General features: G+C 38.0%; 2 protein-coding genes across 13 annotated transcripts in view; both read left to right on the top strand.

Annotated features, from left to right (window-relative positions):
• The first annotated feature begins 747 nt into the window (after positions 1-747).
• The window catches only part of PDLIM5 (PDZ and LIM domain 5), a 212,309-nt gene continuing 186,912 nt past the window's right edge, over positions 748-26,144 (top strand). For 11 of the 12 annotated variants that reach the window (XM_050791513.1, XM_050791517.1, XM_050791512.1 and 8 more), the window contains exons 1-2: positions 748-876; positions 4,432-4,569. In XM_050791513.1, coding sequence (XP_050647470.1) covers positions 4,474-4,569 — 96 coding nt within the window. In that variant the 5' untranslated portion in view covers positions 748-876; positions 4,432-4,473. Of the gene's footprint in view, positions 877-939; positions 1,020-4,431; positions 4,570-26,144 lie in introns of those variants that run through there. The other variant, XM_050791509.1, reaches the window with a different exon arrangement.
• Positions 5,470-24,600, top strand: LOC126955005 (protein GVQW1-like; the record flags this gene model as incomplete). Its single annotated transcript, XM_050791129.1, has 1 exon — positions 5,470-24,600. A coding segment is annotated over one exon (273 nt), but the record flags the coding sequence as incomplete, so codon positions are not given.

The raw sequence follows: 26,144 nt of genomic DNA, 5'->3' as shown, positions 1-26,144 counted from the left end.
TCACAGACCTCATTAAGTTCATCCTTGCTTTATATGCTCCTTGGTTAAGAATTGTCCTTTTCACGTTTTATAAGCCAGTTCATAGTGTAAGAGTCTAGTTACTTTCCGTATGTTCACTGAACATTATTCAAGTTTTCTGATGAATGAATTCCTCAAGCGTATCAAGCAACCCTATAGAAGGCTGGAAGGTGGACTATTGATTTGGATTTAGAAAAATAAACTGAAGATACAGTGGTTGAATCACTTTTGGCCGCTGTTATCACTGTCTTCTGGTGTGATGGACACAGTTAACTTCCATCTGTTAGGGTTACCGGTTTTCATCTTCCTGACAGGTAAACTTCTGGGTCTGCACTTTTCAGAGCATGTAAAGCTCTTTCAAAAATAAATAAATAAATAAATAAACAAACAAACAAACGCAGGCAGTAACCACTGAACTTGCATAGATAGAGATTTATCCAAAGTCCCCTTCTATTTTTAGGTAGAACAACTGCTTGCCAATTCAAATTTCTGGAGAGAAAAATGCACCCACTACAAAACGGACGCGCGGAGCCTTAGACCTTTGCCAGGTGGCGCTCAAAATCCGCTAGGACTACTCCCACCGAAACTCGGTAGCGCAATTGTCTTTCCGCAGCTGCTTCAGCCAGCCCCAGCAAGCCCGTGAGCCCGGCTCCGCCGCCGCCTTCCCCGCCCTGGCGCGGCTCTGCTAGGAAGGGCCCAGAGGCGTGACCGGGAGCGGAGGGGCGTGTCCCGGGCCGGGGGTGGGGCGAGGGAGAGCCAGGAGGCGGAAGTTCCCGCGGGCGGTGGGGACGGCGCCCGCACCGCGAGTCACTTGTCAGCCCTTGTCTGAGGCGGAGGCAGCTCCGCGCCGGACCCGAGGTGAGTGGCGGCCGGCCGGCGATGCGCCTCTCGGATCTCGGGAGGGAAGAGGGAAAGAACCGGCCGCTGTGCGCCGAGCGCGAGGAGGGAAGCCAGGTTGGGGACGAGAAGGGAGCGCTCCTCGCGCAGGGATGGCTCCTCAGGTGCTTTCTGGGCGCGGAGCGGTTGAGGTGGGAGAGCGGCTTGGGAAAAGGAGCGCCCGGGAAAGGGCAGCGCTGGAGTCCGCGTGAGGCCAGAGGGCGAGCCCTGGGGTCCCCGCAGCCTGGGCCGACCAGGACCAGCGTAGCGGAGACGGGGACGCGGGAGGGCGCCCGGGGGTAGTGAGGGCCGGCGAGGACTGGCTCCCGGGCACTGCCGCTCCCACCCACCCGGCTGCCGGCGTCGCCGGGCACCACCGTGGCGTCTGGGTGCCCCGTCCTGCGCCAGGCTCTTGGAGGGTAGGAAGCGGGACTCAACGGAAAAGGCGTGTTAGTTTTTCTTTGCTCTCAGGCTACTGAGAAGCATTTATTTCTCTCCCAGATATTTACAGTTTTGTGTAACCTGTTTGGAGGAAACTTCTGCGCGTCCAGAAATAAAGCTTGTTTAAAAAACACATCTGTCGTGAACACGAGTTTTGTTAACACTTGAGTACTTGTTGGGGCTTTTGTAAGACTGTGCCTTCGGTGCGTTTGACAGTAAGTGGAAAAAGGAAGGGCTTGTGGACAGGGCAGAGCTTGGAAAGAAAATTCGTGGCGGCGCTGGGCAGGGCAGATTTAGGGTGTGATCGCCAGATCCTATCCCAAGTCCGCCTTCCTGACGGAGAGGACGTCTGAACCCGCCTGCCACGGAAACGGCCCGTTCGGTAGCCTTATTTGGCAAACAAGGCTAGGCGTGAATCGCTCCTGGAAAACTGTCCTGTCGGCTGCTTTCATCCTGTGCCTGTGGCTTTAGTTCTTCAGCTCTACCTACATTCTCTCTCCATTGCGGGGAAAGAGAATCTCAAGATATTTCTCTTTAATTTCAGGCCTTTTTTTGGTCACTCTCTGTAGTTCATCTTGAGTTCTCCTCCCCCCCCCCCCCCCCCCACTAAAGGAGCTGAGATACAAGTATGGGAAATACCAAGCTTCCTTCCCTAGTACTAGAGCAAAGACATTGTTTAGACTTTTCCTAAAAGAAAATCCATAACTATACAGAAATTCCAACCTTTTCTACGTGTTTGAAAGAGTATGCTGCTATTTCCTGCCTGCTTGGTATTTGAGGAAGGGCTTGGGCACTAATAACCAGATGGAGGAGTCTTGGAAAGGCCAATAAAAATATTGCCATTGCTTGGGGCACAGACTGTTTTAAGCCAAATGAATTCCAAATGAAGCTAGCAGAAGAAGGATCTAGAAATGAACGAACAGTGACTAAAAATGAAATGACACTGGTTTTGTAGTGTGGCTGTGACCTTGCCAGTGCTAGGAATTTTAATAACAAATGAGAGAAGTTAGGAAGGGAATTCCCAAGTAAAGGGAAGTTTTATGTACATGGGTTGATAATCTAAATGAAATACATTTTCTCGTAGGGAAGAATGGGGTCAGAGGAAGTTGAGCCTAACTTTCATATCCTTCCCCAGACACAAGTTAAAGATTAATAAAGGAGGGCAGGTTGGCTGTGAAATATCAGTGGTTTTACACGCTTCTGATTTGTATTGTGTCAATATCAGGACAGTCCTTCTATTAGTTTTCTGAAAATCTTCTCTTTTTATAGCGGGAAAGCAATTGAATGATGTGTGGCTCATTATTAGCTTCCCACTAGTAGTTTTTCACCTATATATACAGTTTGACTTCCGGTTTGGCCTTTGAATCTTTTTTAGTGCTCTGTGCCTGTTACTTCAATGCTTGAGTAATGTGTTGTTGCCTTGTAGTTCAGTATACTACCACGCCAGTAGAAAAGCTGTTTCGGTTTCTGATACAATTTTCTGTAATTTTTATTTTCCCTGACATAATTTTTCTTTAAAAACCAGGTTTATTTGAAAGTTTTGCCCCATTTTCCCTTTGTGAGAAGAAGGAATGTTTGCTTTAAATATACCTATGGCTCAAATATCTACATCTGCGACTATGAATTTGGGGTGATGGGCTAGAAATCTGAATGGGTTGAAAAAATTTTAAGACAGGTAATATTAGGTGGTGATTTGGTTGAATAGCTTAGATTTTTCCAAGGAAGCATGTTTTTAAAATTATAAAATTACATATCTGTTATGTTTTTAATATTTCTTAAAGAGAGAGAATTATTGTTTCTTAGTATTCCATTAAAACAAAATAAAACTTCATTCCTCTCCTGCCATTATAACAACCAATAGGAAACTCGAAGTTTTTTTTTTTTTTTTTTTTTTTTTGCTTTTTAAAAATTATATGAAAGTGCTACTAGGAGAGTCATCACGCACACACAGCAAAACAGGCAAAAGAAAGCACCGAAGCACTGGTTCTTTTCTAAACTGCCAATTCCATTTGAATGCATTAAGGTTAACCCTGCACTTCTGCCGTATTTAGTCATAATCTTATTCACAGAGTAGCAAATGCTTACTCTCTGCCTGGTGAGGTGTGTGTATAAAATAAAAAGCAGATTGTGACTGACATATCACTGTACTAGAGTATTGCCTATCTTTGACTATCTGAAGGAAAAGTAGATATCACTTTAAGTGTGGAAAATACCATGTCCCTATAAGAGGAAATACAACTTGTAGTTCTTGATTGGAGAGAATAGTTTTGTGCATTGAAAAACAGCTTCTCATTGTAAATAATTTAGTATTTGGAAAGCATGAATGGGAGCCTACTGGTTTGCAGTCTCTTTCACATGTTGGAGTAACGGCCGGGCGCGGTGGCTCAAGCCTGTAATCCCAGCACTTTGGGAGGCCGAGACGGGCGGATCACGAGGTCAGGGGATCGAGACCATCCTGGCTAACACGGTGAAACCCCGTCTCTACTAAAAAATACAAAAAACTAGCCGGGCAAGGTGGCGGGCGCCTGTAGTCCCAGCTACTCGGGAGGCTGAGAAAGGAGAATGGCGTAAACCCGGGAGGCGGAGCTTGCAATGAGCTGAGATCCGGCCACTGCACTCCAGCCTGGGCGACAGAGCGAGACTCCGTCTCAAAAAAAAAAAAAAGAATTTAAGTAAGTGCGGTTGAAAGACTCTTGTCAATTGCAGACACAAGAATACATGAAGTGGAGGGAAGGAGAAAATCATTTTGAATTCAACCTGAAATAAAATCTTGCTACATTAGTGAAGTATTGTAAAGTACTTTGAGTTAAAGTTTGCAGGCAAGAAGCTGCAAAATTGGATTGTAGCAAGTTGTGAAACAGGTTAAGTATCTAGAAATGTATTCTGATACGGAATTTTTAGACCATGGAAATTGCCATGAGTGTAGAAATTTTAATATTAGCTCACAGATTGCTGTTCTTAAACTGAAATTAATGAAGAACTTAATTGAGACTTATTTTCTATATCCTCTCAGCCCCCCAACAAAATACTAAACATAATTTATGTTCTAGGGTTTCAAGTAAACATTTTTGCTAATCATCTGATTTTCTTTCACAGCATATTTCATTTTCTGTCATTGGACTTTGAGCCATTAGAACCATGAGCAACTACAGTGTGTCACTTGTTGGCCCAGCTCCTTGGGGTTTCCGGCTGCAAGGCGGCAAGGATTTCAACATGCCTCTGACAATCTCTAGTGTAAGTAAACTTTACAGATTTTGTTATAGATGTTCATTCAGTGCTTAGTCCTCGGGCTGAGTTGTTTAATTCTCCGTTGACCTGTACTCTACTTACTGTCATTGTTCCTGGGATGTGATCTTGGCAAATTTGGTTATCTATAATAAAGGATGAGGGGAGTGGATTTAGCAAGGATAACTGATTTCAATTTAACTTCTTTTCTGTTTTCCCCCATGTTATCAATAATACAATGGAAAAAGCATTTAACTAGGAACAGACTGTAAATTTTTGAGCTGTCCCTAATTTGGGGGATTCTCTGAATCTTAGTTTTTTCATATATAATTTTCGAAGGTCGTGCTATGGGATTTTAATAATCTCTTTCAGTTCCAAAAGCTGTTTATTAAAAACTGTTGATCAAAATTGAATAAAATGATTGTTTTGGAATTATTTCCTCAGTTCACTTTCTAGTGGAGGTGATAGCCAACGGTAAGTTGGCCAAAAGCTACTTACCCTTGAAGAGGAAATGAAGGACTTAGAGCTCCAACTAGATAGTCAGCCTATGAATAATTGAGATTTGTTTTTTTACCTCATGGATTTAGTTTGAATGTATTCTGTGTATATATTTTAAGGATGTGTTTTCATGATGATGATGATAGCACTAATGAGAGGAGTAATTACAGCTTCTATTTATTGAGACTTGACTGTATGTCAGGTACTGTTTCGCTTTCATCACCAGTAGGTAATTATTACTATTAATTACTTATATAAGTTTCTAAAAGGTTTGTTTTTGCAGATTCACATAAATATGAATTTCCACTCTTCTTTTACTCAAATGGTAGCATATTATACACACTGTTTTTTTTTTTGTTTTTTTTTTTTGAGATGAAGTTTTGCTGTGTTGCCCAGGCTGGAGTGCAATGACTTAATCTCGGGTCACCACAACTTCTACCTCCCGGGTTCAAGCAGTTCTCCTGCCTCAGCCTCCTGAGTAGCTGGGATTACAGGCATGTGCCACCACACCTGGCTAATTTTGTATTTTTGATAGAGACAAGGTTTCTCTATGTTGGTCAGGCTGGTCTCGAACTCCCGACCTCAGGTAATCTGCCCACCTCGGCCTCCCAAAGTGCTAGGATTACAGGCGTGAGCCACCACACCTGGCCCACACTGTTTTATACTTTGCTTTTTTTGCAATAATTCACCCTGGAGATCATTCTCTATTAATATATAAGGAGGTGTGTGTGTGTTTTTAAACAACTGTATAGTTTTCTTTTATAGGGAAAGTGACATTTAACCAATCCCCTACTGAAGAGTATTTATGTCATTTCCATATTACTGTTACAGTGGTGCAGTGAATACCAAATATAAGTACATACATATATATGTGAATATATGTATCTATATCATTTTGAAAGGTTGTGCCAGTTTACACTTTTGTGCAATGCATGAAAATACTATTTTCGTGCCAGTCTTACCAACAAACTTTTGGATTTTTATCAAGTGTTATGAATGCATCATCTCATTTAATTACCATACCAACCTACAAAATAGTGATATTATTCCCATTGTATATAACTGTGCTGTGAGCTCACATGGCTGGTATGGAAGAGCTGGCTTTCCAGCAGTTATGCTGTGCTGCCTCTTTAATAATTCACTTTACCTTAAATTTAGTTAGGTTGTTTCTTTAATCAGATATTTAGAAGATTGTCATTTTGGTTAATAATATACATGTATGTATAAATATATATACACACACATACTTCTGCATCTTATATGTGTATCCAACTTCATTTTGAAAGATTAAAAATAAGTTTTTAATGCCTAACTGTCCTCATTAAAATACTGCAGATCCCATTTTACTAATGGAGTTTCCTTTGTTTCTTGGCTGTGGATTTTTTGAAGATATCTTTAATTTATCATCAATTTCTGCCTTGATTTCAGTTAATTAGATTTTATAAGGAAATATGTATGTATAATCCAGCCTGCAAGTTTTAACACCTTTCATGGTTGGATGAAATTTTAAATGTAAAGCATCCATGCGAAAATGTGTCATGTGATTTATTCCTGTTTGAGTGAGTTGGTATTTTATTCCTTCTACTGATGATCTATTATGGGAACAGAAGCAATCTTTATTATTGGTTTTTATGTTTTGTTAGCATTTTATATTTTAAATATTCTACTTTAGTTATCTAAATCAAGTTATTATTTAGTTTAAATGCTTACTTTTTAGCAGAAAAAAAGTTCAGAAACAAATTGACACCTAAATGAGCCAAACTTAATTATCACTTTGTTGTGTGGTAATAGAAATGCAAATAGAGTATGTATGTGAATTTTGTGGTACCGTGCCTTTAAAAAAGTTTCATGTGCTTCAGTTTCCTGGCAGACAGTTTGAGGTACTAGCTCCATGTTGTGATGCTGATACAACAGAACACTGTGTACATACATACGTGCCCTCCCCTGGCACAGAAGAAATGCTTTCCTTGTGTAGACAGAGTGCTAATTAAAGGATTTTGAACATACTGATTAAAAGAGACTATGGTAACAAAGCTGCTGAGTTATTTCTGTTCTCTTACAAAAGTCTCTGCCATCTACTGTGACCTTTTTGGGCCTTGTGCAGTGGGGCATGCAATTCATTCTGGACTGGAGAGGATTGGAAGGGGAGGGGGAGGAGAGAAGGGAATGTTGGCTCAATTGGGCTGCTAGGCTCTTGGCCTTTCATTATAGTTATTTTTAACCCCTTGTGTGGTTTAAATATGCCTGGTAACATTGCCTAATAAAGGTTTGTGTTTAATAACTAATTTATATTGTGGTAAGGTTGTTAATGTTATAAATTTTTAACTTACTCTCATCTTAATTAGTTCTTTGGTTATACTTTTTCTGCCTTAATTATGTAAAATTACTGGGATATTACTGGTCATTGGGTTATTTAATTAATAGTATCAAGAAACAATTAAAACCTGAAAGTGTGCTTAAAACATGTAATTTAATGATTCACTTACTTTAATAATGCATATGAAATTCCTAGCAAGGTCTGGCAGTCTCTCAATTATCTTTTATAATAATATTATAAACTTTAAAAAGAAAACTATTTAGAGACTTAAAACATTAAGTATTTAACTCCCATAGTTGTAGGGAACATAGCAGTTATGTTTTTTTTTTTTAACTTACTGTCCATTAAAATTAAGAAAGGAAAAAAAAATTGGAAGTTTGTACTTAGCTAGGAATCTGCATCTTTAGAGTTCAAAACTACAATTTGTCCTCTGATTAGGTATTATTATGTTGAACTCCAAAGGGTCATTTACATTCCTTTGTAACATTGGAGCTCTGGTGTATCGAATTGTGTTTTGAGATAAATAAGCCACTAGCAGGGACTTGAACATTCCATTTTCTTTAGATTTTGTTGTATCAGCACGTGAATATGCTGAATACAACTTGTGTCCTAAAACATTACAAGCTATAACATTTTCACGTTGTACTCAAATTTCTTCATCATCTGTATTGTATGAATTTTGTGTACTGTTTTGTGGGTGGATTTCTAAGATAAGATTGGCAGTTCCTACTAGCTTTTTAAAAAGATCCTCGGGTTGCTGTAGCTGGATGATCACATGTCATTTAATTTCCGATCCTTAAAATGGAGTGCTGGCTACATAAGTTTGCAGACTGTCTTTTTATGACCCTGTATTTATGGAATTGCCCTGAAGCCATGGAATGTGAGGATGGGTTTCATTGTAGCAGTGTGGGTTTGTTGAGTTTTGCCAGTGTATTTTATAACAAGAAATAGGAGACTTGTTGGATAATTCAAGGCTACATTTTGGCCAGTTGATACTCTTCATGATGGAATTATAAGAAAGATTATATATTTGTGAGTAACATCTTTTAAGTTGTTATATCCTAAAGTTGAAATACTCTGCTGTGTGTTACTTTCTCATTATGTTTGGTCTCTTTTCTTCACTGTCAATATTTGGATTACCTGAAGATGGTCTCCCAATTCTCTGTAAACACATTTTAGATGTTTCTTTAAGAGATAAGAATTAGGTCAAACTTTTTAACATCTAAATAACAATAACTTTGATTCTCAAGAGTTAGGGGAGGATAAATTGTGCTTGGACAAAATTCTAATTGGATTTGAAAAGCAGAAGAAACTTATCATTGCTTGGATTATGGAGCCCTGTTTGGGAGTCTAACACAGAACAAAGAAAGACAGAATTGTGAAACACTTTGCTGTGAATTCATTGATTCAGTAGTTATAGTAATACTTCCTAGAAGCCACTGAAGAAGATACAAAGTGGGGAGTACAAAGGTTGGATGGAAAAGAAATAAGCACAGTGCGGTAGAACTAGACAGTGTTGTAAGACCTGTCACAAGTCAATATTCTATGAAATGACAGATTCTGATAAGTGTTTCTCAGTTTCAGTGGGTGTAAATCTATTGTTCATGGGGGTTGGTTTCCTCTAGGAGAAGTTAATTGAACTGATGCTCAAAGGATGAAATTTAAACACCTCAAAGTCAGCATTTCTCCGTGTTGTCCAGTGCATAGTGAAGATGAAGACTTTTCTTGCCATCGCTTGACTCCAAGTAAAGCTGTGAATATAGTTGAGTGATTCTCCAGACCTGCCAGCTGCAGAGTTTCCCTCCTAGAGGAAGACAGAAAGACTTTCAGTCCTTTCAAGCTGAAATGAGAGAGCCATCCTACCTTGAATAAATGGGCCCATTGTTAATTTTAAGCTCGAGTATTTTCTTTTATATTCCCTCCCAGCTACCCTGTCATTATGCCAAGTTAGAAAATTAGTTTGTATGACTATATGATGTATATTTCATATGTGTGTTCACTTTGCTTTAAAAATATTAATTACTTTTTGTGTAAGGTTCAGAGACCTGTCTTTTCCCATGTGGTAGTTTTATATGTTTTGTGGTCACAAATGCTAGGAATCTCAATATAATTCTGGATAAATTTTTCCGCTCTATGATTTGTAAAGAAATGAAAATCTTATATTTTTTAAATTGAAAATTAGTAGTTTTAGAAAATAGGGGCTTATTTGATTTTAGTAAATGTTGGGCATTTTGAAAAGTTATTAAGAGAAATGTTACTGGTAGGCAGGACTTTTGTATCTTGATGGAGAAAACCGCTGTAGGGTTAGGATAAAATAAGACTAGCAGGCTGGGTGCAGTGGCTCACACCTGTAATCTCAGCATTTGGGGAGGACAAGGTGGGAGGATTACTTGATACCAAGAGTTCAAGGTTACAGTGAGCTGTAATCATGCCATTGTACTCCGGTGTGTGCGACAGAACCAGACCCTGTCTCAAAAAAAAAAAAAAAAAGAAAGAAAAAAAATAGCACTTTAGACCTTGGGAAAGAACATTTTCGTATAACCTATTCATCTACTCATGAGTTAGATATATCTACCTACTTAAATTAAGAATAGATGGACAATAGATAATGTACAGCTATATATTGGAATGACCTGGATTTAAATATTAGCTTGAAAATCAGTTCATTAATTTGAGCTTCTGATTTTCTTTGATGTATGGGAATGCTTTGTAAATTAAAAAGTATTATATAGGTAGATATGATTGTTATTAATAATTTGGAGCCTATGAGCTTTCAATTTTTTTTAGAATTTTTGAGGCAAAGAGCTTTTCTTTATGATAGTTGCTAGTCACACTACATTTGAATACACAGTTGAGCAGTGGTCTTTCTCTGTGACATCCTGTTCGCAGTAGTTCTTACCCAGATTCCCCTGTACCACAGGACCAGTTATGTCTTTTTCCCCCAGTTACAACTGTATGGAGGACAAATCAGTTATTATTAAGTTATTTCTAGAAGCAAACGTTGCTTTAGACAAAAAAGGAGTTATTACTTTGACATCTTATGAGAGATAATTATGTTTCAGCTTTGGTAGATGAGACTCTAGGCCTTTATTTCAGTATCTGAGATGCAAAATATATTGAGTATTTGATATAAAATTTGACAAAACTAGATATTAGCATGTGAAATAACAATATGTGGATCTATTTGCAAATAAATGACCTAATGGGAATGAAAAGAGAAAACACTAAATAACTAAAGAGCAGTGACCATAGTGTCTACTGATTCTTTAGGTATTCTGTGTGTTGGGCCACTGTGTAGTCTTGTTGAGAATGCAGGTTTGGTTCCTTAATTAACAGAGAGGGAAAAATCACTTTTCTAGCATACTTTGTTTTTATTAAGAGGTTTTTTAAAAAGGTAATAAACTAAGAATGAACAAAGCAGAGAATATTGAATGAGTATTCCCTTATTTCTTCACCTTCTTTCTTATTTTTTTCTTTCCCGTTGTTTAAGTGTAGTTATCTACCCTTCTGTAAATACTTAGATTTCTTTTATAGCTGATGTTGTCACCCATTTTTTATGATAATTACTAAAACAAAGTTCACCAACCTTGTTGACATTTAGTAACCGGGCTCCCAACTGGGCTAAGCAGTTGTAGTAAATGTCCCTAATAGGTATAAATAGAGGAGAGTAAAATGAACTGGAAAAGTTAATAGGAGGGAATGAGAAAGAAAAAGATGAGAGAAGAAAATAAGGAGGACATTTTTAAAAGTCTGCAGCGTTTCAGATTTGTTACTTAAGAAATCTTCTTGATTAAGCCTTCACAAGCTCTCTTCCCTTTTAAAGTTTCTTTACTTTTTCTTTTTCTTTTCTTTTTTTTTTTTTTTTGAGATGTAGTCTCACTGTCGGCCAGGCTGGAGTGTAGTGGCGTGATCTTGGCTCACTGCAACCTCCGCCTCCTGGGTTCAAGCAATTCTCTGCCTCAGCCTCCTGAGTAGCTGGAATTACAGGCATTCGCCACCACGCCTGGCTAATTTTTTCATATTTTTAGTAGAGATGGGGTTTCACCATGTTGGCCAGGCTGGTCTCGAACTCCTGACCTTGTGATCCATCTACTTCAGCCTCCCAAAGTGCTGGGATTATAGGCATGAGTCACTGTACCCGGCCTAATTTTCTTTAGGTAAGACATTCATATGGTTCGAAATTTAAAAGATACACGAGCATATAGGGGGAAATGTCTCCTGGTGCCCTACTGTTCATTTCCTCTTCCTGGAAGCAACCTGTGTTAGTAGTATACTTCCAGAGATAATCTGTATAGGTATATCTCCTCCACACCCTCCTTTTAACACAAATAGTATGCTTAACAGAAATACTTATTTTTTTGGCGTTTTGTTCACTGAACCCAACATCAGTAAATATATCTTCATTCCTGTTCTACTGCCTCACTGTGTTTGGATTTGTCATAATTTTTTAAATCAGTTCCTATTGATAGACAGTTAGATTTTTTCTAGTCTTGTGCTTTCACTGACACCGAAGTGTAAGTTTTGCCCGTGTGTGTGTGTATATATATATGTAAACATTTAGATTTTTTTCTAGTCTTTTTGCTTTTACTGACGTTGAATTTAAGTTTTGCCGATATGTGTATGTATGTATATTTGTCACATAAATTGCTTGAAATGGAATTGCTGAGTCAGAGTGTGTACATTTGTAATTTTGACTGATATTGCCATCTTTATAGAGACACTCGTGCTCACAGTATGCTAGCCTGAGTTTCAACAGACCTTGATCATTTCCAATCAGATGGGCCGGTTTCCACCTGTTTTCTTTTTACAGGGCTCGGTCACAAGTATTTTACAAAGGATTTTTTGTGTTTTTAAGTGGTTTGTTTTCCATTTTGCAAGGGAATCTAGGAAATAAAAACATGCTGCTCTTCTTTAAATGATACCATTTAATTTCTTAGAGATGCCATTTTCTGAATTCTTTCATCCAGAGCTTTTATTAGTAATTATCTCTATCATTTGTTTCCCATTTCCAAACTAACTTCCTCTGTATCTTAACCTGTTACTCCCAATTACGTGGCAAAAGATTTTGTGTTTTTGGCATAGTGCCCCGTCGTAGACTTTTTGGAAAATTAAGCAAATCACATTTAATAGATTCAAAGTTGTTACCTTTGGAGTCTGCTCAGTAGGCTGATACACAGTCGACCCTTGAACAACACAGGGTTTAGGGGCACCAACCCCCTGTGCAGTCAAAAATCCATGTTATAACTTTTGACTTCCCCAGAACTTAGCTACTGATAGCCTACTGTTGACCAGAAGCCTTACCCATAATATAAACAATTGATTAAGGCAAATTTTGTGTGTTATACATATTAAATACTGTATTCTTACAATAAAATAAGCTAGAGAAAACATTATTTAAAAATCATAAGGAAGAGAAAATACATGTACTATTCATTAAGTGGAAGGGAGTCGTCATAAAGGTCTTCATTCTTGTCATCTTCACTTTGAGTAGGCTGAGAAAGAAGAAGAAGAGGAAGGGTTGTTCTTGCTGTCTCAGGGGATGGCAGAGGTAGAATAGGTGGAGGTGGAAGGGAAGCAGGAGAAAGCAGGAGAGGTGGGCACACTTGGTGTAACTTTTATTGAAAAAAAATCTGCCCGTAAGTAGACCCGTGCAGTTCAAATCTGTGTTGTTCAAGGGTCAACTGTATGTATGGTTTTGAATTCCAGTCTTCTCTAGCTCCTTTTATATGATGTGACAAGGAGACTGACCATTATGAGGTGTTCACTATGGACCGAGGAATGACAAATTTCACCCTTATGAGCCTCAGTGTGTTTTTATTATCAACCTTTATTAGCTAATGGAAGTTAACTGAAATCAGGTAGGTTTATAGAGTATTCTGTAGCATGATGAGTCAGGCATTGCGAAGGTATACTAATGTGTGGCACAAGGTAGTTACTCATTTTAGCCCAGTGTGAGCAGTAGAGTGTATGTGTTGGTAACTATAATAACAAAAAGAGTAAGGATGCCAGGGATGTTTATATTTTTTGTGGTAAAGGTGAGGGAAGGAGGAATTTCCCTTTAGTGTGTTGCTGTAAATGTTAAATATGATGAGAAGAGTTCTGAATTAGAGAAGAATTTGCAACACTTGTTATTTGAATTCTGTGAATTGTTAAGCATTTTTTTCCCCAAAGTCCAGAAATTGATTTAACAATGGCCACTGTACTTCATGATAATTGTCCTGGCTAAATTTTAATCGAAGAAAAGAGAAAGTAGTTATTGTAATGACATTAACAATTCAATGCTGTTTACCATTGATTGGAAGGGATTTAAGTGTTGTGATTCAGTTCCATTGAGATCTAATTAACAGCCCAATATTTTTCAAATGATTTCTGGGATATTAACTTTTGGAAGTGGTAAAATTAAGAGATTTAGTAAGGTTGTATAACACTAGCCAGAGCAGACTATGAGTATGTTTGTTCTGAAAGTATTTTTCTTCTGAGAAAACAGTAGTGGAGGACAAATGTCCTTTAGAAAACAAATGTTTTGTCCCTTAACTAGGACCCCTTAGAAATGTTCTGGAGAAAGAAATTGTATCTAGCTAGCTAGCTAGCTATCGTGTTACATGTGTAATTTTCATGATTTTGGTCATTCCTTTGAAGTATCTTTATGCTACTCACTTGCAAATATCCTACAAATGGTTGTTTTGATCTTTTTAGGGTAGACGTCTCTGTTTTGTTTATCTGTACCTCTATCTATTCTGGAAGATTCTGTTTATTTGGTGTCCAGTTCTCTGAATGATTCTTTGATATTTTAGCAGATGAAAGTGTTTCCAAAATTCTTGAATGGCTTATCCTCCTTCAGACTGGTTCCTTATCCTCAGGCTAGCATCTTGACTAGGCAATAATTTTAGAAACCGCTATTTAATATATTACTGCCTTATTTAAGAACTGTATGAGCTTCCCATTATCTTTTGAATTATTACTTAATTTCTCTGGTTGGTTTTCAAGTTGCATATAAATGGGCTCATTTATTATAACTTAAGTTTATAGTCCAGAATGCCAATTTTGAACCCTGAAGTCCTTAGTCTTTTTTTTCTTTTTGCATACTACTTTTGTTTATTCTTACCATCCCTAAAGCCCTCTCTCTCCCTCAAGGAACACTCATGTATCCTTTGCTCTTTGAAATGTTTGACTATTCCAGTTCAGTTCTGTCTCCTTTCTTTCCTGTATTAAATAATAACAATGATAATAATGAAAATATGTTAATGTTTATTGAACCCTTGTTACTGTTTAAGTCCTGTTCTAGATGTTTTGTACATGTTCAATTATTTAATTCTCATAAAAGCCCCATGGGGAAGTATGATTTTATTTTATTTTATTTTTGTTTTTTTTTTTTGAGATGGAGTCTCGCTCTGTCACCAAGGCTATAGTGCAGTGGCATGATCTCGGCTCACTGTAACCTCCACTGTAACCGAGTTCAAGCGGTTCTCCTGCCTCAGCCTCCCAAGTAGCTGGGACTACAGGCATGTGCCACCACACCTGGCTAATTTTTGTATTTTTTTTTAGTAGACACGAGGTTTCACCATGTTGGCCAGGATGGTCTCAACCTCCTGACTCCCGCCTCAGCTTATCAAAGTGCTGGGATTACAGGCATGAGCCACCTTGTCCGGCTAGGAAGTATGATTTTAAATCTCTGATTTAGAGATGAAGAAACTGAGGGGCAGAGAGGTTAAGTAACATGCCCAAAGTTACACAGCTAGTAATTGGTTAGGCTCAAGATTTGAAATCAGCCAAACCGAGTAGTAATAATGCATTTACCTATTATGCTCTTATTTCCGAGGAATAGATGACAGCTTTCACTAGGGATAGCCAAATTTGTGTGTGTGTGTGTGTGGGTGTGTGTCTGTCTTTTTTTATCCCCCCTTTGTTTTAGAGATGGGGTCTTGCCCTGTCGCATGGCCTGGAGTGCAGTGGCACTATCACAGCTTACTACATCCTTGACCTTCTGGGCTCAAGTGATCTTCCTACCTCTACCTCAGCCTCCCAAGTAGCTGGGACTGCAGGTGCATGCCACCATGCCTGGCTAAATTTTTAACTTTCTGTGGAAACAGGGTCTCATTATGTTGCCCAGGCAACGAACTCCTGACCTCAAGTGATCCTCCCATCTCAGCCTCCCAAAGTGTTGGTATTATAGGCCTGAGCCACTGGGCCAGGTCTGTGTGTTTCTTAACCAGAGAATAGATCCTAGAGAATCGAAAACTTGTATGTATGGGGGTAACTGAGATTATTAACAAACAAACAAACAAAAAAAACTGGTTTCCAGACTGACGTAGTCAGAATCATCAGTGAGACTTTAAAAGTGCAGATTATAGGACTTTGACCCAGACTTTGAATTTAGGATAATTAGGGATTCATTAGTTTCCACATTTTTAACTTGCTTTCTAGATGTTTCTCCTACACCAGTTGGGCTCCATTTTGTGTACTTATGTTTGAGAACCATATATAGCTTTGTTTTTGTAAAAACAAACAAAACAATTTTATTATAGAGCTTTTGTTACTTAGATCATTTCAGCAAAAAAGTTAAGGGTAAGTTACTTGCAGTCTGAACTGGAGTTGAATAAATAATGTGACAGATCTGCTTTTCTCCAACTGCCAGCCTCTTCCTGGTTTTTCAGAGTTCAGTCACCATAGGTCAAATCTGTTTTAGAAGTAAATGGCAGTTTTAATAATATATGACATCAGGTGTTATGTTTATGATGCTGTAAACACCTTTATGACAAATCAAAGATCTGGAGGACTTTGAAATTGGCATGCTATTTATAATATTTTAATGCTTTAACACTTAATACTGAATGTTAGATTTACCAAAGACTTACAGAGAAATCCTTGGCCATACTAGGTTTTGTTTTATACCTAATGATAAAGTAGTTACATTAAAGTTAAACAAGTTACAGTCTTTTAAGGCCATTGCCAGAGAGAGCAATTCAAATATTTGTACTCCATATTAGATTTCACAGCAGTACAGTTTAAATATAATTAATAGTTCATGTATTTTGTTAGATCATGAGCCTCTCTTATCACTCAAGAAAACCCCCGAGTCTTATTTATTTGAGATTACTTTAGAATTCCTAGTACATGTTCAGTAACTATTGATTACTGATCACAGTGGTAATAGAGGACGAATGGGAAGCTGGATTGTGGTTGCAATCAAGTTTCTTCTAGATTTGTTAAGGTGCCTGATTGATAGAATTACCTGATGAAAGTTGTGTTTTTTTTTTTTTTTTTTTTTTGGAGATGAGGTCTTGCTCTGTTGCCCAGGTTGGAGTGTGGTGGTGCAATGTTGGCTCACTGCAACCTCCGCTTCCCGGGTTCAAGCAGTTCTCTGCCTCAGCCTCCCGAGTAGCTGGGATTACAGGCACCCGCCACCACGCCTGGCTAATTTTTGTATTTTTAGTAGAGACAGAGTTTCATCATCTTGGCCACGCTGGTCTTGAACTCCTGACCTTGTGATCCACCCACGTCAGCCTCCCAAAGTGCTGGGTTTATAGACGTGAGCCACCGCGCCTGGCCTGATGAAACGTTTTAATGAAATGTTTTGGTTTTCCTTGCTTTCAATCCTAATCAGGATTTTAAGTTTCTAGGAAATACCCTAGAGGTTACATTATGTGATAGACCCTCACTTCCCAAGGTAGTCTTCCCATGTGTCAGCCAGGATTTGTTTTTTGTCTTTCTGACCCAACAGTTCTGCTTCTGTTCTTTAGTGCCCTGCACAACAAACATACATGTTTGCATATTACAGCCTTTCAAATAGGCGAATGAGTTATATTTCCCTTTGAGTCTTGTGGATATTCTTTAAGAAGCCATTTCTTCAGATGTTTCTCTCATGACAGGTTCCCTATCTTCACATCCCTTAGCATTTACCTTTAAAAGTAGTTTAGGTTTTAATTGTCTCTTTAAGTCAGCTCCCAGAACTGAACCTAATAACTCAGATATGTTAAGACCAATGCAAAGTTTTAGTTATAAAGTAAGGAAACTGATTTTTGTATGATTCGGTAAGTGGGATTTAGAAGCTGTTCTGAACAATGGGCTTGATGGAACTTTCACTTTTTTCCCTCTGTGCACTTTTTTTTTTTGGTGATAGGGTCTTGCTCTGCCACTCAGGTTGGAGTGCAGTGGCACAATCAGAGCTCCATGCAGCCTTGAACTCTTGGTCTCCAGTGATCCTTCTGCCTTAGCCTCCCAAGTAGCTGGAGCTACAAATGCGCGCCACTGTGCCCAGCTAATGTTTTACATTTTTTTTGTAGAGATGAGCTCTCGCTTTGTTGCCCAGGCTGGTCTCAAACACCTGGGCTCAAGTAATCCTCTGGGATTACAGGAATGAACTATGGTACCTGGCATCTGTGCACTTTTGTACTGCTTGAAATTTTTACTATTTCTATGTCTTTTGTTTAAGAGAAGACATAAAAAGAGAAAGAAAACTAAACCTAGTTTATGCTCTGTACATGTGCATATTGAGGCTTGTCTGGATATAATATGGAGATTAGGAGAGCCTAAGAGAAGCAGGTGTTTTTGTTTGTTTTGTTTTTAGGTATGTATGTGTGTGTGGTGTGTGTTTGGATGAGAAATCAAAGGCTCATGAGAATAAATTTAGGAAAAAGATAATTGAAGTATAGTCAAACTTAGTCCTTGCAGATTTTACTGTTACTGCTTACTATCTTTTAGGAGAAGTGGGTAAATTCTCAGTATGGCAGGTTATGTCCTGTTGGTATGGTTTTCTGAATGACCCATGTCAGAGCCTTAAGAAGGGGTGTTAGTCAACATGGATTTATTGATCTCTTACCATGTTCTGGGCCTTGGATATTGAGTATGCTTTTCTATTTTCTGACAAAGGCCACATGGAACATGATATGAAATGTAGGAAGGAGACTGGGCATAGGAGAGGACATAAATGTCATCAGATCTAGGAAAGGAAAAGATGAGCGTTGACCACACAGCCTATGTCGAGATTGCTGGGAACTTCTAGACTAGGATTTATAGAACCCATAGGGCAGACACAGAAGTAGTAGTGGCAGACAGAATCATTTATTCTGTGTCTTTATTGAGTGTCAGCTATGTGCTCTGTATTGTTGTATACACTGAAAATACAGCGATAAACAAAACAAAGTTATGTACCTTATAGTCTAGTAAGGGGGAGTGGTAACTCACAAGTAAAAAAGAAAACACACAAGCAATGTAATTTAATAAGGTGATGTGCCAGAGAATAACTGGAGGAAAGGGATGGGTGTTTAGGGGTAAGAGTTTCATTTTAGATTGGTCAGTCAAGACAGGCCCTCTGACGAGGCAGCATTGACCTAAGAATGAGAACTAATCATGCAAAGAGCTGGGAAAACACATTGCAGGCATAGAGATTAGCAAGTGCAGGGGCCTTGAGACAGGAAAGAGCTGAGTGTGTTCAAGAAATAGAAAGGAAGCTAGTGTGGCAGCAATGCCGTGAGCAAGGAGGAAGGTGGAGTGAGAATAGGAAGTATGTCCGGTGCCAGGATGAGAGATAAAGAGGTTCCTGGTAATGAGGAGGATAACACTGGAGGCCATGGTAGGACAACTCCTGGGGATTTTAGATAGATTTTGATTCCTCTGGATTTGAGCTGGGCTAGAGAGAGTGGGTTGCTATTATTGTGATCTTACCATATCTCCAAGGGGCATGTTTCATAAATTGCTTTTGATAGAAATTCCAGGTCAAGAATTTAAAAATTTTTTTTTGAGCAAAGGAATAATTGTATAGCCTTCTGAGGTGACTGTTTGGAAGTGAAACACTCATTTTAATATATTTTGTCTTGAAAATTGTTATAGTTCTAATACATACATGATTATTTGTTGATTAGTTGCACACTGATTACATTTTTCCTATTTTGTGTTCTTTTAATTTTTTTCCTTTTTTTTTTTTTTTTTTTTTTTTCACTCTGTCACCCAGGCTAGAGTGCAGTGGCGTGATCTCGGCTCACTGCAACCTCCACCTCTCGGGTTCAAGCAATTGTCCTGCCTCAGCCTCCCGAGTAGCTGGTACTACAGGCACATGCCACCGCGCCCGGCTGATTTTTTTGTATTTTTAGTAGGGACAGGGTTTCCCCGTGTTAGCCAGGATGGTTTTGATCTCCTGACCTTGTGATCCACCTGCCTTGGCCTCCCAAAGTGCTGGGATTATATGCATGAGCCACTGCGCCTGGCCTAAATTGTGTTATTTTTATTGTAAGATGCAGCTTGTCTCCCAGATGGCTTCTGTTTTCATTTCCTTGTGATGTTATGACCTTTTCTACTTTAATAAAGAAATGTTGCATACACATTCAGGAGTTGTTTACAAATTATGCTGGTAACACATTTATTAGAATTTGCCTCAAAGACAAAGTGAGTGTTAGGGTATTTATTCTAGGTCAGATCTGTTGAGCTGAAAAAAGTTTTACAATATACCTATTTTTAAAAAAAATATTTTAGCCAATTGGTTGGTTAATATAGCCAATGCCAAGAGTTACATTTTGTATCTGTTTTATTATTTCTAGTGGAGGGTGTGTATAAGTTTTAATACGTTTTTCATTTCTGAACTTTCAGAGAGATCACTTGCTTAGAGTTAATGTCTAGTTTCAGTAAATTCAGATTTTCAGCCTGAAACATATTGTAATTGACAAAAATGTCATCAATATCATATAGTTCTAGGTCCTCAGTAGTAGATAATAATGTCTACATTATGAAGTAGTAAATTATATAACTTCATACTTCATATTTGTATTGGTCTGTTCTCACACTGCTAATAATGTACGAGAGAGTGGGTAATTTATAAAGGAAAGAGGTTTAATTGACTCACAGTTCCACATGGCTGGGGAGGCCTCACAATCATGGTGGAAATGAAGGAGGAGCAAAGTCACATCTTAACATGGCAGCAGTCAAGAGAAGAGATCATGTGCAGGGGAACTCCCCTGTATAACCCCATCAGATTTCATGAGACTTATTCACTGTCATGAGAACAGCATGGCAAAGAACCGCCCCCATCATTTGGTTACCTCCCACTGGGTCCCTCCCGTGACATGTGGGAATTACGGGAGCTACAATTCAAGATTTGGGTGAGAACACAGCCAAGCCATATCAATATTCAAGATCAGCTTTTTATAAATTCAGGGTAGCAAGTTTTTCTGTGAGTTTTGGAGTATAGTTGCAAAATACTACTTTAAAACCAACTTATAAATTACATGTTACATTAAACATAACATAATACACCATAAAGTCTACTTGAGCGATAGTTTTGTAAAAGATTTTATCAGATTTAGAGTAATCTAATAGTGCTTAACTTTCTAGCCTAAAAAAAAAAAAAAAAAACTTCGGTTAACCATGATTATATAGTGATGAATGGTCAAATATCTATAAACATTATATTATCAAAGCTCATATATTAGTATTGTATTTTGTATTGCTTTTTTCATAGCAGTCTTTTAGGATTTATACTTTCTTTCAACATACCACTTTAGGATTACATTTTTAGTGAACTATATTCTACATGCTGTTGATTGTTGTTATTACAAGTGCCAGCCCTGGAACAGAATGCCTGTGTGTGTGCATTGTGCCTCTGTAATTTACCAGCTGTAATACCACTGATCAAATTATTGAACAGTGCCCCAAGTTCTTTACCTGTCAAATAAGGGTAAAAATATTTGCACCATAGGATTGTTGAGAAAATTAAATAAATTAACACTTGTAAGGTTTTTAGAAGTGCCTGGTACATGGTAAGTATTCAGTTAAGGTTACCTAATAACAATGTAAGTTACCTTAAAAGTATTTACTTATAAAGTCCTTATAAGTGCTTATACTTATAAAGACCTTATAAGTATTTACTAGTAATATGTAGTTGAAACAGTTTTGAAACTATTATTGAAATAATATTTCTAGATGCCTCGCTTCTTAGATAATACCATCTTCAAAAATCAATTCTGCTCTTCTTTTTTGAATGTTTTTATGTAGGATTTTCTAGAACCAATTTTTTAAACACACACACACACACACACACACACACACACACACACACACACACACCCTGTACTTTCAATTGAATTAATTAGGAAGTCTCTTCTTTATAGTCAGTACATAGTAAATATTTGTTGAATGAGTGGTCCATTTCCTTCTTCCATCTGTCATGGTCTGGCATAAACTCTCAAAGAGATTTGAAGGAGAGTTGGCACCAGTAGTACCTCCAATTAGACATTCTTTCCACAGTGATTGCCATTCAGTGTAGTGTTTTTTTTGTTTGTTTTTTTTGTTTGTTTTTTTAGATTCTTTTAAAGTAGCATTATATACAATATTGCTGGTGTTAGGCAGTTGTTGTAGGGAACAGTTTTCTTCTGTAGTGAAGGATGAATTCACAAGAGAGAATATGTAAGTGGAATGAGTGTAGACTAGATGAACTAAGCAATGTATCTGCCATTTGTACTACTGCATTCTAGGTGTTTTTGCAATATCCGCTGCCTCTGGGTAGAGGTCACCATGCTCCTTATCTTGCCATCTTGTATCCCTGGTGGTGGCCAGCTGGACTAGGATGAGTGCCTCCCTAAATGCAGCCTTTATAGATAAAGTTGGGAGATTTGTATGTTGTCACACTAGTTACAACCTCTGTGAATTTTATGAAATAAATTATAAAATTTAGCAACTCTGAGCTTCAGTCATACAAATGTAAATTATTATTGCTCGCTCATTGATTTATTTACTCATTCCGCAAATATTTTTTGAACATTTATTATATGCAGGACATTGTCCTAGGAACTAAAGATACAGCAGTGAATAAAACAAAGTCTGTATCCTCTCAAATCTATGTTTTAGGGAGGTGAAGAAAAGAAAATAAACAAATGGTGATAAAATGGTATGGAGCAAAACAAAGAGGTATAGGGAAAGAGTGACAGTTGCATGGAGGTTACATAATTTGCAGAAGGTGAGCAAATAAGGTCTCACAGATAAGGTGACATTTGAGCAGAGATCTGGATAAAGTCTAGGAATAGTATTCAGGGCAAAGGGTAAAGACCTTGAGGTGAGCATTTGCTTGGCTTGTTCAAGGAACAACAAGGCTCCAATGGCTGGAGTAGACAGAATGAGGGTGAGAATGGCAAGAGATGATTTTATTTTTTGAGACGGAGTCTCACTCTGTCACCCAGGCTGTAGTGCAATGGCGCAGTCTTGGCTCACTGCAAGTTCCGCCTCCCGGGTTCAAGCAATTCTCCTCCCTCAGCCTCCCGAGTAGCTGAGATTACAGGTGTGCGCCACCACGCCAGGCTAATTTTTGTATTTTTAGTAGAGACGGGGTTTCATCATGTTGGTCAAGCTGGTCTCGAACTCCTGACCTCGTGATCCGCCCGCCTCAGCCTCCCAGAGTGCTGGGATTACAGGCATGAGCCCACACCGGCCCAGATGATTTTGGAGAGCTGAAGGTAGTTACTTCTCAAAATTAGTTGTGTTAAAATCCTGCGCTATGGTTAGTGGATGGGACAGAAGCACTTTTTCCTTGGATTAAAATAAGGTCTTGTCAACATAGTGAGTGTTTGGTTTGTTTTTGGTAAGCGGTAAATATTTTCTCTCAAGTTTGAAGTGTCTGCTGATTGCAATGTTGTTTTATTAAGGACTGATGTTAATTATTAATAGTATTTGAAGTTTAAAAGGTAGTCAGTGGTGATACTTCCATTCTTGGTACTGTTTGATATGTAGGAAGAGTGATTATGAATGAGAAGTGGAGTCACATTAAATACATAGTTCAGTGATAATTTTTATGGAGTGGTGACTAATTTATTTTAATTGCCATCATCCTAACAATAATACTTTAAAAATTAAGGTGAAATAAAATTATTTTTGTCTTTACACCAAGATTTCAGCTTGAAAATGGAGGCTGAGAAATTTTACTATCTTTTGGGTAATCACCAAAGTAACAGGCAGATTATTCTAAGCATATTAGCATGCCGAATGTTTTAGTCTGTTTAGGGATTTGTCAAATAACATTTGAAATTGCTTTTTAAATTTTTCTTTCAGAAGCCTTTCTTGGGAAACTTTGGTGTCATTCAATGGATGATCATTAAAACATTTCATTTACACTTTTTTTATTGTTGTTTTTCTTTTTGTTTGAGACAGAATCTTGCTCTGTCGCCCAAGGTGGAGTGCAGTGGTGTGATCACGGCTCACTGCTACCTCTGCCTCCTGGGTTCAAGTGATTCTCCTGCCTCAGCCTCCCGAGCGGCTGGGATTACAGGCATGCGCCACCACGCCTGACTAATTTTTGTATTTTTAGTAGAGATGGGGTTTCACCATGTTGGCCAGGCTAGTCTCAAACTCCTGACCTCAGGTGATCTGCCCACCTTGGCCTCCCAAAGTGCTGGGATTGCAGGTGTGAGCCACCATGCCTGGCCCATTTACACCTTTTGAAGACAGCTGATTTGTCTGGTGAACTGGTAGCCACAGACCAATTGTCTTGACTTCTGTGGTAGTCATTAGACTATTTTTATTAAAATTTTATTTCTTATTTTTATTTTTTAGAGACAGGGTCTTGCTCTGTCACCAAGGCAGTCATGACCACAGCTCACTGTAATCTCCATCTCTTGGACTCAAGGGATCCTCCCACCTCAGCCTCCCAGGTAGCTGGGATTACAGGCACATGCCACCAGGCGCGGCTAATTTTTTGAAATTTTTTGTAGAGATAGGGTCTTGGTATTTTGACCAGGCTGGTATTGAACTGTTGGACTCAGGCTATTCTCCTGCTTTGGCCTCTCAGAGTGCTGGGGTTACAGGCATGAGCCACCAAAGCCAACTGACATTTTCAGTAAAAATAGCTAAGTATTTTCTTGGGAAGGGGCAGTTTTTCCAAATTATTTTTCTTATCAACTTTGATTCCTTAAGTTTTATTATTGTTAGACAATTATCTAAGTTATCCCATTGAAAAGTTTTATAATCAACTTTATTACCCTTTGGGTCATTGAAACTTCTGCCCTCCCTTGACCTTTTTTTTTTTTTTTTACCTAAAAGAGGGGCAAGAAATGCAAGAAATTTTCTCCTCAAAGGAGGTTGCTGTATAAAGGAGGGATTTATTCTAATGGAGAAGTACTTTCTAAATTCAGTTTAATGGTAATGCTCTGAATGCCATGCAGATGATATGCCTCTCTAGAGTTGGTAACAGTTTTAAAACTTAATTTTCAATAATTCTGTTAAAGAAGTACTTTCTTCTTTTTTTTTTTTTTTAAAGAAGTACTTTCTTCAACACAATTTGGGAGTTGATTTAGCAGGCTTTTTAAGGTCTTGCATTGGGTTTTTAGATAATTCAGGTTTTTTGCAAATAAACAATGGACTCTTGAGTTTCATGGTCAATATGCCCTTCCCTAGAAATGATGATGAGTATTTGCATTAGGGTTAATTCTTTTCAACTTCAAGTTATAATCTTTCTTTAAATGAAAATAAAAATAAAAAGTAGTAGGAAAAATGTAGAATGGTGGTTACCAGGGTTAAGGGGCAGGGGGACACAGGGAGTTGTTTAATGAGTATAGTTTCAGTTTTGCAAGATAAAAAGTTCTGGAGTTCTTTTGCACAACAATATGAATATACTTAACATTACTAACTACACATTTTAAAATGGCGTACATCTAAAAATGGTTAAGATGGTTTAAAAAATAGGAGAAAAAATGGTATCATATTTACCTGGAATTTTACAAATTACCTCGGGGATTTGTTTAATTATGGTAGTATGGTTTCTTAACTAAATTGAACAGATTTACCAGGACATAGCCTCTATATTGCAAGACAGTGTAAAGTTTGTCAGAATTGGCAAATCACCTCCCAGTTCAATAACTATGAGGCAGTTGTGTTATGCCTTCTCTTAAAACATACACAATCACTGTAAAGATTTGGTATAGATTGCTGTTAGGTCATTTCAGCTGTTAGGTAACTCTTAAAGTTGTATCGTTTCTAAACTAAAAACAAATATGTCATAAATATAATTCATGCCTACATGTCTCATGAGAATAAAGTATGGATGCACTTGATAATTTAGTACTAACTGTTGAACACCCTGAAACCTGATTCTGCACACCCATTATTTCTGATTGTGTATTATTTATAATTACGTACTTTGAATATTTTATCTTGGGTGGATAAGAATGTGACTTTGTTTTTAGTTAACCCAAACCTTTCTGGCCACCTAACAGTAAAGCCTAAAGAATTGTTTTATTTTTATTAAGAGTTAGTTGCTTTCTCTTGCTGTCTTTTTTTGTAAATAATAATTTCTAACTAGAGGAAGAAAATGTAAATTTACTTTTTGATTATAAAAAATTATACATGTATATATTCCAGTTGAAACTGCATAGGAAACAGTGACAACAAAAATGCTAAAAACAAAACAATAAAACTCCCTGCCAAACCTGAAATCCAACTACTGAAAAAACTACTGTGGACATTTTTGTGAATATTTGTGAAAACACTTTTCTGACGTTCTTTATGTAACAGTACACCTTGGATCTTCCTCCATCATGAGTATATAACGACCTTTATCATCCCTTTTTTGGTTGTATGTTGTTCTACAGTGTTGGTTTCATACCTAAATTTTTCCTGCTTATATGTTGATAGTTTAGAGGAGAGGTAACAAATCCAGTGATACAAAGGCAGGATATCCCAACTCTTGAGAGTTTGGATTCTGGAGCCAGCCATTGTGGGTTCAAATTGCAGTGATGACACTTTCTTGCTGTGTAACCCAGAGTAAGTTACAAAACTCAAGGTCTCAGTTTTCTTA

The sequence above is a fragment of the Macaca thibetana genome, chromosome 5 (genome assembly GCF_024542745.1).
Source record: "Macaca thibetana thibetana isolate TM-01 chromosome 5, ASM2454274v1, whole genome shotgun sequence".
NCBI lineage: Eukaryota > Metazoa > Chordata > Mammalia > Primates > Cercopithecidae > Macaca > Macaca thibetana.
This window is presented reverse-complemented; position numbering and strand designations above follow the sequence as displayed.